The sequence below is a fragment of the Pygocentrus nattereri genome, chromosome 10, assembly GCF_015220715.1.
Source record: "Pygocentrus nattereri isolate fPygNat1 chromosome 10, fPygNat1.pri, whole genome shotgun sequence".
Taxonomy (NCBI): domain Eukaryota; kingdom Metazoa; phylum Chordata; class Actinopteri; order Characiformes; family Serrasalmidae; genus Pygocentrus; species Pygocentrus nattereri.
Window position 1 is genome coordinate 16,369,219 of NC_051220.1, and position 13,482 is coordinate 16,382,700.

The 13,482-nt window shown below is 39.5% G+C and overlaps 1 protein-coding gene across 7 annotated transcripts in view; it reads right to left on the reverse strand.

The window, feature by feature from the left end:
* Window positions 1-13,482, reverse strand: part of sptbn5 (spectrin, beta, non-erythrocytic 5) — a 68,790-nt gene that overhangs the window by 26,989 nt on the left and 28,319 nt on the right. For all 7 annotated transcript variants that reach the window (XR_005130813.1, XR_005130814.1, XR_005130815.1 and 4 more), the window contains 13 exons: window positions 12,875-13,118; window positions 12,585-12,724; window positions 12,397-12,496; window positions 11,834-12,004; window positions 9,567-9,731; window positions 8,952-9,178; window positions 8,334-8,520; window positions 7,795-7,995; window positions 7,604-7,717; window positions 7,342-7,499; window positions 7,119-7,251; window positions 6,283-6,428; window positions 3,845-3,959 (listed from right to left, as the gene is read on the reverse strand). Coding sequence is in view for 4 of the 7 variants with exons in the window: in XM_017703314.2 (XP_017558803.1) it covers window positions 3,845-3,959; window positions 6,283-6,428; window positions 7,119-7,251; window positions 7,342-7,499; window positions 7,604-7,717; window positions 7,795-7,995; window positions 8,334-8,520; window positions 8,952-9,178; window positions 9,567-9,731; window positions 11,834-12,004; window positions 12,397-12,496; window positions 12,585-12,724; window positions 12,875-13,118 (2,101 nt within the window). In the remaining 3 variants the exon portion in view is untranslated. The remainder of the gene's footprint in view (window positions 1-3,844; window positions 3,960-6,282; window positions 6,429-7,118; window positions 7,252-7,341; window positions 7,500-7,603; window positions 7,718-7,794; window positions 7,996-8,333; window positions 8,521-8,951; window positions 9,179-9,566; window positions 9,732-11,833; window positions 12,005-12,396; window positions 12,497-12,584; window positions 12,725-12,874; window positions 13,119-13,482) is intronic.

A 13,482-nucleotide genomic window follows, 5' to 3' on the forward strand; every position in this document is an offset into this window, starting at 1 on the left:
TTCATGCACATTGTTGATGCCTCTTCTCACTAGATGATTTACTTTATACCTTTTGTTTTGTACCATCTCCATGTCTCTGGTTATATTGACTGACTTTTCTTTTTGCTTATGATCCTTCTGAACTTGTTTTTTGCAAGCTTTGTTCTCCTTCCTTATTTGTCGTTTGCTCTGGGTTTCTGCTTTTTAACTTTACCTCCTTTTCTGCTGTGAGCTCTCTTCTCATGGTCCTGCACCTTTGGCTGCTTCTTTGTTGGGGGTGTCTTTATTCATTTTAAAGTTGCTGGCTGCCAGTTCTTGAACAGTAAGGTTGCTTCCTTGGCGTTCTTTGGCAGGTTGAGTAACATGGCAAGGTGAATAGTTGGAAAGATTCTTAACAGAGCTTTGAATAGACTTCTGGTTATTCTAATTGGCTTGTCTTCCTATTCTTGATACTAGATAAAGGTTTACCACGGTTTTTACTGGATGTCTATTGTTTTTTCTCTTCCTTTTTTGCTATGGTGAAACTACGGCTGGTTTACTGATTTGTCATTGCTGGGCTATGGGATTTTCTTACACAACAGCACAAGTACACCGTTTTACCTTTTATCATCACCTATACTCTGCTATGTACATGTTATGCTGGTAACCTGGCATCACTCTTTACCCTCGCTATATCCACCGTTACTCTAGAACTCGACTAACTGTCTACTACACATCAGAAACTGATATTCCTGCTATGTGGACAAATGGACAGGACCAACAAATTAACAGCCTTTCCACTCAGCCATTCAACTTTGTTGTCCTTCGCTCTCTGGCTCACTTCACTTCACTGCCCACACCAAACAACTCCAGAACTTCTAACAGACTCAAACTTGCGGTGCTCAGACAAAGCTTTTAAACTAAATGACCTTATTGTCCAGAACAGATTTAACATATTTTTTCTTTCTGAAGCATGGCAGAAATCTGAATATTGGCTCCATTTCAATATGATGCTACTTAATGCCTATATTTATCTAGCTAAGCCTAGGTCCCACAGAAAAGGTGGTGGCCTGGCTGTTGTCTTTAATAGTGCACTCAAAATTAACCATTGTGAATTCCATGAAGTTACATCTTTTGAATTTCTGAAACTGGTTGGTTCAAATTCTGTAATGTTTCTCATAATTTACCTCCCAAATCCTGTTCAAACTCTCTTTCTGTCAGAGCTTAGGCAATTACACACTAGTCAGTCTAGCCAGCTGTGTGCCCAGCTATGATTGTGCTTGGGGATTTTGATATCCATGCTGACACTGACAGTTCATCGTCAACTCAGCATTTGCCTGTGCTTAACTGTTTTAGTCTCATACAACATGTTGTCCTCCCACCCGTTCACACGGTCTCACACGGTCTCACACTTAATGTGCTCTACTGTTTTGCTCTTGTTGGTGTTTCTGACCACAAGCTCATTGAAGCTACAGTTAACATTTTATTCTCTTGCCCTTGTATTATACAGCACCCTCCACAATTATTGGCACCCCTCATTAAGATGTGTTAAAAGCCTTAAAATAAATTCAATTTTTATTTCAGAAGCATAATCTCACACTGAAAATAAACCTTTAACACAAGTGAATAAAAAAATAAAAAATAAACAAATAAACCCCTGACTAAGAAATCATCATTTTTCATAAATTCACCAGTTCCACAATTATTGGCACCCCTAACAATTCCTAGAAAATAAATGTAATTGAAGCATTTCTGTCATTTCTACTGTAGTTTATAAAGTTGATCAGAGTATCCAGGAACCTTTAATTAGTAATTCATCACTTCCTGTTTCCCTGGGGTATAAATATGAGCCTATTTCTCTTATCCACTCTTCAACATGGGAAAGACAAGAGAACACACCATTCAAGTAAGGCAGATGTGTGTCGACCTTCATAAGTCAGGCAATGGCTACAAGAAAATAACCACTCGCCTACACCTGCCCATATCTACAGTCAGAGGAATCATCAAGAAGTTTAAAACAACTGGAACAGTGGCAAACAAGCCTGGATGAGGACGCAAGTTCATCTTGCCACCAAGCACAGTGAGGAGGACGGTAAGAGAAGTAAAAAGTTCTCCAAAGCTCACTGTTAGAGAATTGCATCAAAGAGTAGTATCTTGGGGTCACAAAGTCTCCATAACAACCATCAGGTGCTATCTACATGCCAAGAAGCTGTTTGGGAGGCATGCACAGAAAAAACCTTTTCTCACTTACAACCATAAACGTAAACGTCTGGAGTTTGCTAAGCGGTACTGGGACTTCAACTGGGACTGTATGCTTTGTTCAGATGAGACCAAGATAGAGCTTTTTGGCAACAAACACTCTAAGTGGGTCTGGCGTAATACAAAAGATGAGCATGCGAAAAAGCACCTCATACCCACTATGAAGTATGGGGGAGGATTGGTGATGCTATGGGCCTTTTTCCTTTTCCACAAGCCCCAGGAACCTTGTTAGGGTGAATGGCATCATTAACTCTTTGAAATACCAGGACATTTTAAATCAATATCTTTTGGCCTCTGCCCGAAAGCTGAAGATGGGTCGTCACTGGGTCTTTCAGCAAGATAATGACCCTAAACAAATGGCCAAATCTACACAAAAATGGTTCACCAGACACAAAATCAAGCTCCTCCCATGGCCATCTCAGTCCCCAGACCTCAACCCAATTGAAAACCTGTGGGGTGAGCTAAAGAGGAGAGTGCATAGGAGAGGACTCTGATGATTTAGAGAGCTTGTGCAAAGAGGAATGGTTGAAGATCCCTCTCTCTGTATTCTCCCATTTTGTGAAATGCTATAGGAGAAGATTAAGTGCTGTCTTGTTGGCAAAAGGGGGTTGTACAAAGTATTAACATCAGGGACGGCAATAATTGTGGCACAGATGATTTCATGTAAAATAATTATTTATTATTTTAATATATATTATTTAGAATTAATTATAATTTTTTTGCATTGTTGTCCTATATTATTTAGAAAAAAATAAAATAAAATTATTAGAAGCCTAAGAACACATCTTAATGAGGGGTACCAATAATTGTGGAGGGTGTAGTGACCACCCTGAAGACTACACTGGTTCCTTCTGGTCATGGTTTACCCCTGAACTCCATGCTTTGGAAGCCACAGGCAGGTGTTTAGAGTGGCTTTATAAGAAAAATGGTCTTACTGTTTGTGCATTAGCATACTCGGATCACATGCTTAGATAGAGAGCTGCTTTAAATGCTGCCCATTCACTATATATTTCATCTGTCATTAATGATATTAATGAAATAGGTTTCTCTATTAATAAACTTCTCCACCCCCTCTCCTACCCCTGTCTGCCCTGTGTTTCATAGTCCTTCATAGATTTTTCACAAATAAGTAAAATTCACCAACATTTCCTCTCAACCTCCTCAACATCTGTCTATAGTAACATCCCTCTTAACTCACCTGCTAAACCTCTGTCTTTTTTCCTATTGAACCTGTTCTCATTTCTGAGTTAACTGTCAAATCTATCTGTCAGCCTGTTTAGCCGAGCTCCTGCACCCATATTGCCCTGCCCAAACACTTATGTAGTCTGACACAAGTCATTTATCTGTACCAAAATTTAGACTGGTCACTGTTAGAGGCAGATCTTTCAGTGTCATGGCCCCCAAAACATGGAACACATACTGCAATCTCTTTGTGACTGTCCCTCCCTTTCCTCCTTCAAAGCTCAGCCTAAAACATACCTCTTTTCTCAGCACAGCATTACTCACTGAAGGCTTTTTCTTTGTTTGTTTTCCCTGCCTCTGTAAAGTGACTATATAAACTGACTTTTATAATTGCATATTTAAGTATTATAACATATTGTACATAAGTACTATTGGGTTTCAGTACCTCTATGTGTCCCAGAGCATCAGTCAAGTCTTTGTAGACTTTGTGACATTCCTCAGATTTGTGCAAGTTCTCCTTACGATCTTTGGCCAAATTCTGCAGCTCATCCCATGATTCACTGAAAAAACAATAAAGACCAAGCTGTAATTTCATAAAAGAGCTAGTGGCACATAACAAAAACACAACTGGATGAGCGAGAAATCTGACCGGCTCCCTCTGCATTGAAGCCAGGTTAGATCAGGAGTCACAACCCAAATGTTAAGAAGAGACATGTCCTTTCAACAAAAGTCAAACAACCTTGGAAGTCACAACATTTAATGTCCAGTATGTGATACTGTCCCAGTATTGGCTAAAAATATGAACGAAAACACGGACTTACTTTGCTCTAGAGCAGCTTATTGTAAAATGTCTCTAAACGTTCAGCTGTTTTACAAGTCGCTTCTTGTTCGAATTTTTCCGTTCCACATTAAATTCTGACTGAGACATCAAATGTAAATGCAGCACCATTTAAGGTGGAACGAGAAAATTCAAAAATTCATCATCACAACTATAGTGTATGACAGTCTCTCTTGCAGATTTAACATACCAGGAAACCAACTGCACTGCTTATAAATGCAAATAAGCCCGTTTGTCTTCGAGTGTTCGCACGTCCCGTCTCGCAGATATTTTACTGACACAGTGATCCCTGACTCTCTACAACGAGACCAAATCCGAAGTTAGAAAATCAATAAAGCAAACGGGTAGGACGGCTGTAATGTGCAGACTGGACATCCATTATCACTGAAGAGTTGAGTAGCATTAGCGTCTCATGTGCTCCAAACATGCACAGTGAATGAGAGCCTTCCAGTTCACTTACCACATCACGTCCATTTGTTTTATTAAAAAAAGATATTGGAAGTAAATTCATTGTGGACTATTATAGATACTTTGCTTTAAAAGTACCAAGTTGTCACACAGAAAAATAAATCCTCTATAGAAAAAAAGATGCATCAAGATGCATCGATAATTGCTTTATAATCGCAGCGCAATCCTCTGAATCGTAATCGAATCGAATCGTGAGGTGCCAAGAGATTCCCACCCCTAGCAGACATTATATGTGGCTTTTTTACATTGTGTCATGTAACAGTGTTTGCAAAAGGAAAACATTACTACCATCAGAGAAGCAAGCAAAGTACAGTACTGTGTAAAAACCAGAGACCACACTTTTACTGATTTTCCAGTCAAAACATTAGACATGTCCTGAAAAAGTACAAGAAAATAAAAATCTGCATTTACTGGGTCCACCCTTTGTCATTTTGCACCTTTTCAGTAGACTTGTTTTCAGTTTTTCAAAGGGAATCTGCAAAAGCTTGGTTGTATCTTTTTGTATCTTTTATATCTGTATTGTTTCTGCTTATCATAGTCTAAGTAAAACACATTGAAAGATCAGTAGCATGCTATTATCTTTGTAGAATCATCATTATATTTGTAGAAGTATTTTTTTCCAAACATTTTCCAGAGAATATTACAAAAACTTATGGTGTTTAAAAATGTATGGTGTTTTTATTTTTTACCATTCATGATGTTTTCAATCAAAAACAAATCACCACCTCCAGATGATGTTATACATCCCTAAATTACTTGATAGTTACACATCTTTTCAGACTCATAGCAATGAACTGAGGTAGACATAAAAATTGCTTTTGATTATAATTCTTTATAATTTAATCCTATTTCTCAAAGATAAAAATTTTACATTCTGTTTATAGGATATTAACAATATTACAGATATCACACAGTTGTTAGAAGACTCTTTTTTTATTTTTTTCCTTTTATTTTCCTTTGACCTTACATTTATGTATACAAGTGGATTACATTGCATCTAATTTTAAATATTTCTTTTAGCCATTTAAATACATATGAAATAAAGACATTCTTGTGAACAGCTTTCAGTGGGTGGACATAGTTGGAACTTGGAGTTAAAGTGGCAGTAATGTGCACAAAAGTGGACAAATTAAACACGGATAGATTTTATATTATACTTAGTTTTGGAGGTTCTTGTGTATTTTTCTGTTAATGCTTCTTTGTTTTTGACAAAAAAACTGAATGACATTTTTATTGGCTGACGTGACTACAATTGAAAGAGCGGTCTCTGACTTTTGCACAGTACTGTATGTCAGTGGTTTGATCATAGTTGATAGCAGGCAGTTACTGTCATTGCATTGTGTTGCTATAGGATTGCTAATTAATAAATTAATAAGATTATATTGCTTCTTATTTCATAACAAAGAGCTGCTAGCCTCTGAAGGAAAACGCTATAGTTTATGGGTACAGTTATAGTTTATGCTCTCATTTGAGAATAAAATAGGCTGCTGTAGCTTTTCATTGACAATCTGTGGCAATGGATACCCTATTTTCTATAGAGCTTGCATAAAGTATTTGCTCTGGAAATGCACGTGTACCTAAGTAGCTCCTGCGTCTCCTCGATGAAGTTCCTCTCAGGATGGTTGTTTCTGATGAGACTGTGAGCAAGTTCTTTGCATATGTGCATTGTATCCCAGCCCACATCTAACTGCTTCAGGAACACCTCAAACCTCGCCTGTAGTTGCTGTCAAAACAAGTGACATTCAGACAAACCTGATACACTGAAAAGCCAAAACATTATGACCATTCACATATGATGTAAAAGCGAAACAGTAAACGGTAAAGCGAACAGTTGGTTCTAGTAGTCAACGTGCTGGATGTGAGGAGAAATGGGCAGGCATGAGGACCGGTGTGACTTTGAAAAACATAATGGCTCTGGGTCTGAGCATCTCTGAAATCGCAAAACTTATAGGGTGTTCTTTGCCAGAAGTACCTACTGACAATGATCCAAGGAGGGACAAACTACGAACTGGCAACAGTGTTGGGCACCCAAGGCTCATTAATGCATGACAACAAGAAAGGCCAATGCTCTTCTGGGAAACCCTGGGTCCAGGCATTCATGACATGTTTGACATGTGCCACCTACCTAAACTTTGTTGCCAAACATTGTTGCAGATACCACAGGGTACCTTCAGAGGTCTTGTAGAGTCCATGCTTCTGGAGTTTTGGCGGAATGTGGTGAACTAACAAGACTATTACACAGATGGTCATAATGTTTTGGCTCATTGTATATTCTGCTAATGCTGCTCAAGTAACTCTCAACAGAAATACTACTGATCAAATAAAATGCTCATAACTGCTTTTAGTATTACAGCCACACAAAATAGCATTATAGCTACTTCTTTTGTACGTTTGTTATGACCAACTATCTCACCAGTACATTCTCATAGTCGGAGCCATAGTCGTCAGAGGAGGCAATCAGATGCTGCTGAGCTATCCACTCTTCCAGGTCTGAGGACTCACGTTTATATTCATGCAAATAGAGGGTCTCCTGGAGCCTTTGGTCTCTGTTATATCACAGTGTAGCAAGTGGATACTTTTATGTAATGTTAACAATGTGATGGGACACTTTAAATGATGCAGATATTTTCATTTACCTCACTGTAGCTGAGTGCTGTAATTCACTTAGCTGAGATCTAATGTGGCTATAGTTTCTCTTCACTTCCTCTAAGCCCCAAGCACGCACAGCCTGGTCTACAATGGACTTGAGTTCATCCACCTGGGCAGCTAGCACCTCAATCTGACCCTCTACACCCTGCATGCATAAATCAGTGTCCAATGTTAGAATTACCCTCAACACAGCATGAACATATTAACCATATTACAAAAGTGATTAGAATCTTACAGCTTTGTACACACCTGGTGCTGCTTCATAAGACTCTGTGTGACCAATTCATTTTTTCCATAGTCAGAACTGACCAAGGCTGATGTTTCAGATAGGCGGTTTTCCAACTCTGCGCAGTCAAGCAAGATCTGCAAATAATTATTTATATTTACCTCATATTTCACCACAATGTACACAGAGATACCATTTCTCTCCAGGGTTTTACCTGTTCCCGCACGACTGCTTTGTTGAGATGGGCTGAACGTTTTTCACAGGCATCCTCTAGCTCCTCCCACTCTGCAGATAAGTGGTCACACCTCTGCCGCACCTCCTGGCCATCCCATTGGCTGGACCTGGCCATGGCCTGCCCTCTGTCTAGCACACGCTGAAGATATTGGCTATGGGCATTCACTTCTGCTTGCAGCTCCTAGCAGGGTACAGAAGAGCCATAAACATAATTATATAATTATAGTTCATTCAGAATGATAGTTGATTCACTTTATTATTCTTTGAATAAACCCAGACTGGAAAGATTTCTTGGCCAACACATGGAAATTAGTACATCTTCACAGACAAATAATTCATTAAAAAAGTCATTGTACACTCATTGTACACACATAAACACACTGTCACTGAAGACAGTCCAAAACAAAATAAAATACTTTTTCATCTGATCTTACCCAAACAAAAAAAAACAACGAAACAGAATGATGAGGAAATTTTCATGCGCTCAACAGCTTGATGTAATCATATCTAAGATTCTACCTTGTGTTTCTGTAGGAGGTTGATGGCTCCAGAAAGGGATTTGCCATAGCTACTGGTATCTGCTAAAGGGTAATGTTCAGATATCCATGTAAGCTCCAAGTCTACATCATGGTAAAAGCTATAGAGGGCCACATCTACTTCCAGCTGGCTTCTGCGATGATCCAGAGGCTTCTGTAGAGACTTAAACCTGACAAATAAAACAAGTGACCAAATGAGACTCACATGTTGAGATTAACTGCCACACATAATAAGTACACCTTACTTTAAATGTCACCCAAGTTTAAAATGGTTTAAAATGTGTTTTAAAAAGTACTCTTGAATGGCTTAGAGTTCACATTTTTCTATTGAAAACACAGACTTGCTTAGTATATCTGTAAAACTCTATTTGTAGGGCACTATGTAGTACAAATGAGCTTGGCGGTCCAATCACCACTCCCTGGCACTGTTCTAGTAGATGATCACATGCTACAGCAGTAGATTTGCATGCTACAGTTTCACCACAGCATGCAGGATGATGGGAAAAAGCGTGGGGTTTAGAAACAGGGCACTGTGTAATTTGTCATATTGAAAAAATGAGGAATATAAAAATTCAATCTGTGGCCTGTCATAGGAGCTCACAGTTTCAGGTAGGTGTCTGTCTCGTGGAGGATTCTCTGTGAGTCAAAGTGGTTTGTGGCCAGGTGTTTGGCACGGGTGACAATGGAGTTGATTTTGTCTGCCAATTCCTGAGCTTCCTGCTCCAGTTGCTTGTGTTCCTTGAGGAGCTGTCGACTTGAGCGTAGGTCATTGCCTCTTGGTGCATACTGCAGCATCCGCTGAATTTCCTCAATTTTCACTTTGGCATCCTGAAAAGCAGCATTTTTTGGTCAGAAGACAGGAATACTCAGAGGAAATTCCTAAAAAAATCCACCTAAAATATAGATTTTGGCTATAGCCTTGATTTATTGTTGCTTAGCTTGTTTATATTAAGACAAAAAGGTCCTGATTCATCAAGCTTGTCATAATGCATCGTGTGAATCTAAATTGGATCCTATTTTAGTGTTTTAAAGTCAGAAAAGATTTTATCATAGAAAGTTGGTTAAAAACAAATTGGTGACAAAACAACAGTAAATATGAAAATACTATGTTTGGCGTGCGCGGCCTCGGGGGCGGGTGCATGCCACACCATGCTTTTTGGCTGGAATTTTCCTTCGAGGCATATTGTACTGATGCTTAGCTGCAGTTCAGACTTACCTGAAGTAGCTCCATTAGTTGTTCCTGTTGGCCAGCCTGTCTCAGTTTGTCTCCTCTTTCTGCCATCTTCCTCTGGAGCTCGCTCCACCGATTGCGTACCAGACGAGATTTCCTCTGAATACTCTGACTGTTGCAGTGATGCTCAGCTGCCATCTCTTCTCCTGCCTGGTCATATGAACCAAACACAATAAATAACATTCAGGGCTATGTTTCTTAAAAGCACTGTAGCATAAGATTCATATACACTGGTCATCAAATGGCACATAGTAGTTAGACAGCACACCACTGGACCGCTAGATTGCCTCCAGGTACTCAGAGGTAGAAAGTCAGGTAGGGAGAGATTTGGTGTGATGAAAAGTGTGTGGTGTTGAACTTTAAGGTGGAAGTTGACTGTCATCCTCTGCCAGGTTTCATTGTTTGTTTTAGGGAATTTGTCCAAGTTTTCCATATTTACACTTCTGAATAAAACCGATGGGCTTGTGCTCTCTGTACAAGAGGTCCAGACAATGGTACAGTGCCTGAAGCTGTGGAGGTAAGTTGGCTTTCCCCCCAGTAACCCTCAATCACCTTAGCTTTGTATATGCTAATAATCACGTTATCTGCACACACTTAGGTTTGGGGTTCTGACTGAGTATACTGCAAAGTTTAAGAATCCTAGACTAAAGCAGTTATTAGTCGTTAAACCCCTAACAGTTGGGGGCTCATCCCAGCGTTTTTGTTAATGGTAAGTGTTGAGATAGCTAAAGAACTGGAATGGTCAAAAAAGAAATGGCCTTGGCTGGCTTAAAGTGTGTTATTGGGAAAAGCACTGGAGGTGTGTGCTGTGACAGTTGATGTTAACCAGTTGAGGGAAAATAAATTGGCAAGCAGTCTTGGCAGGTTTAGATCTCTTCGCTGTAAGCAGGATGCTACATACATGGACATTTCTGAGCAACTGGAAGAGTCATTTGATAGCTGGCTAGCAGCTTGTGAAATATTTTTATTTTAGATTTAGGGCAGCTTATGTTGATGGAGCAGTTCAAGGCCAGTATACCAAAACATCTAGAAACTACCCTTAATGACCAAGGGCTGCACCATTTAATTTCTCTACCCTGAGGAGGACTGACAAGTTGTATCAATCTTATGCTGAGGTTTTGCATCACTATAGTGACAGGAGGCCTGGCCATATAAAATTAGGTTGTCCAGTTTTTGCTAATACGGAGAGGAATTTGGAATAAGGAATTTGTTTTCTGTGGTACTATCGCTGTCTCACCAGAAGAAGAGGCAGTGCCAGTAACCATATTAAGGGATACTGGTGCTGCTCTGCCTTTATTACTGGATAGAGTCTGTCTGCTTTAGCGAAGGGAAGTCAGTTTGAAACTCTTCCATTGTACAACATTTATCTTAAGTCTAGCGTGTTGAATGGCACTGTTGGAGTGGTCCTGTTTCTGCAAGTAGAGGGAGAGTTTCCTTTCAGGTAATGACTTGGCTGGGTCTCAATAGTGTTTGACTCCCATTGTGAAACAGGGGCCTTGTGAGATACCAGAGACAGTAGCTTTAAAAACAGAATAGGGATTTTCAGCTTGTGTGGTGACATGTTCAAAATCTAGGGCCTCAGCAGTCCAGGACAGTGCTTGTAAAACAGTAAGACTTTTAAGGAGACTGACTGGACAGTTAGATTCACTTACCTGTTCTTGGGAGGCACTAATAGCAAAGCAGAGGCAGGACCCTTCTGTTGAACCATTAACAGTGAGACCTAAGATAACTAAGGTACAAGCCATTTTGGATTTCCCAGTTCCGCAAACTAATCATCAGTTAATGGGAATGTTGGGGATGTGTGGTTTTTATCGCAGCTCCGTAACCAATTTTGAGCAATAACTGCCCTCTTAACCAGTCTCTTGAAAAAAGGGGTTAAGCTTCAGGGTGATGGATGATGTGAAGGACATGTCAGGGAAAGATAACATACATGCTGATGCATTGTCAGATATATGAAAAATCTGGCTTTGAGACAGAAGTCATATGAAAAACTTTTTCTTGATATAGGCTAACCGGTAGCAAAATACAGTTTCTAGTTTTAAAGAAACTGAATATAATTGCCAGCAGCTGTTTTCTAAGGAACATTAACAAAATCGTTAAAAAGTAAAAAAAAACAGTAGTAAACTGCTAACAATACTCTGCCAGCTTCACTGCTGATAACTTTGATTATATTAATTCTGAGCACCCAGTCACAAACCAGAGTAAAGTGTTATTGCTATTGTGTTTTTACTCTGTTCTCTGATGCAGCATACCTCGATCAGTCTGTCCAGACGAACTTGATTGGCTTGCATTTCTTTCTCAGCTGCCTCATGCTTTTTAAGTTTGCGGAGGATGTTGGTAGGGTCTCTGTATGACTCATCCTCAGCAATTTTAAATTTCTCCTCCATCCAAAGAAGCAGCTCCTCTGCATTTCTGTAAAACTCCTGCCATAGAGAACAAGATGCTATAAATCTACAATCTTCTTCCTTATGATATTTGTGTTTTTATGTACCAGGAACAGCTGTATATGTAATATTTACACTACTATTTTCCTTTGTCCTTTGATCCCTAAGAATTAAACAGGCTGTTATAGTTACTGTGCCTTTAAGACTGATGTAAGTGTGTAAGGAGGTTTTTAAATTTTAAGAGTATTTACAAAGCACATCATACTCTTATTTCAAAAGAAGCAAGGACATTTGTTTTTTAATAAGGTGGGCCCTTTGACTTGAAAAACTTATTATCTAGCGTTATAATCAGTTTTCTCTCTTTTGTTCATTGGTTAATTACAAAGTACAGCTAATTTCATAAATCTGACTCATGTCATACCCAATAATACCTGGTATTTTGTGGAGGCAAGCAGCTCCAGTCTTCTCTGTTTACAATTTTCTTTGAGCTTCCTGTTTCGTTCTTCAATGGCCCGAGATCGCTGCTGAATCCTAAGAAAAAATAAACATTGTGGAAACATTGAAAACAATCAAATAAAAATGGCAAAAAGGGGGAAGTTGAATGCATGGTCATCCTTACTGTTGGGATGCAAAGTGACGTTTGTCAATGAGCTCTTGGCTCCTGTTTTGAAAGGTGCTGATCTGCTGGTCAAGAGCTCCAAGCAAACCTTCCAGTTCCTCTTGTCGGCTAAGCAAACTGCGAACGCTGTCCACAGAGTCCTGGCCACAAATACCATCAACATCATTAAACAATTAAGTGTCAGAACAGCATAAAGCTTAGTGAAAATAATCATTCTTATTTCCACAGCTACATTTCCAGCAATCACCTATAAATCAAATGCTGTAACTCCTTGTGAAAGGAAAACTCACCCCAAGGTCTTTGATTTTTAGTCTGGCTTCATGACTGGATATTGTTGCATCTATTCGATCTGCTTCCATGTTCAGTTTCTGGAGTTCAAGTCCTTGTTGCAGCCTCCTGTTTCGACTGGACCACAGTTTGTCCAGCTTGCTCCATTCTTGGTTTAACTTTGCCAGTGTTTGCTGGACATCTTTAATGACTTTGTCCCCAGACGATGCTTCCAAAGACTCGCCCAGCTTCTCCATGGTTCTCAACCTGAAAGAAAAAAACACAGGTAAAACCATATAGTTAACTTTACAAATATACACTTTATAGCCAGACGCATGTGGATACCTTTCCTAATTATTTAGTTCAGGTGTTTCAGCCACACCCATTGCTAAAAGGTGTATAAAATCAAGCACACAGCCATACAATCTCCATAGACAAGCATTTGTAGTAGAACGGTTCATACTGACAAGCTCATTGAGTTTAAATGTGGCACTGTAATAAGATGCCACCTTGGCCACAAGTCAGTTCACAAGCAAATGATCGTGATGCACAGTGCCAAGTGTTGGGCAGAGGGATGTAACTGCCACTGAACTCTTGTGCAAAGTGTGTTCTCTGGATGATGCCAGAAGTA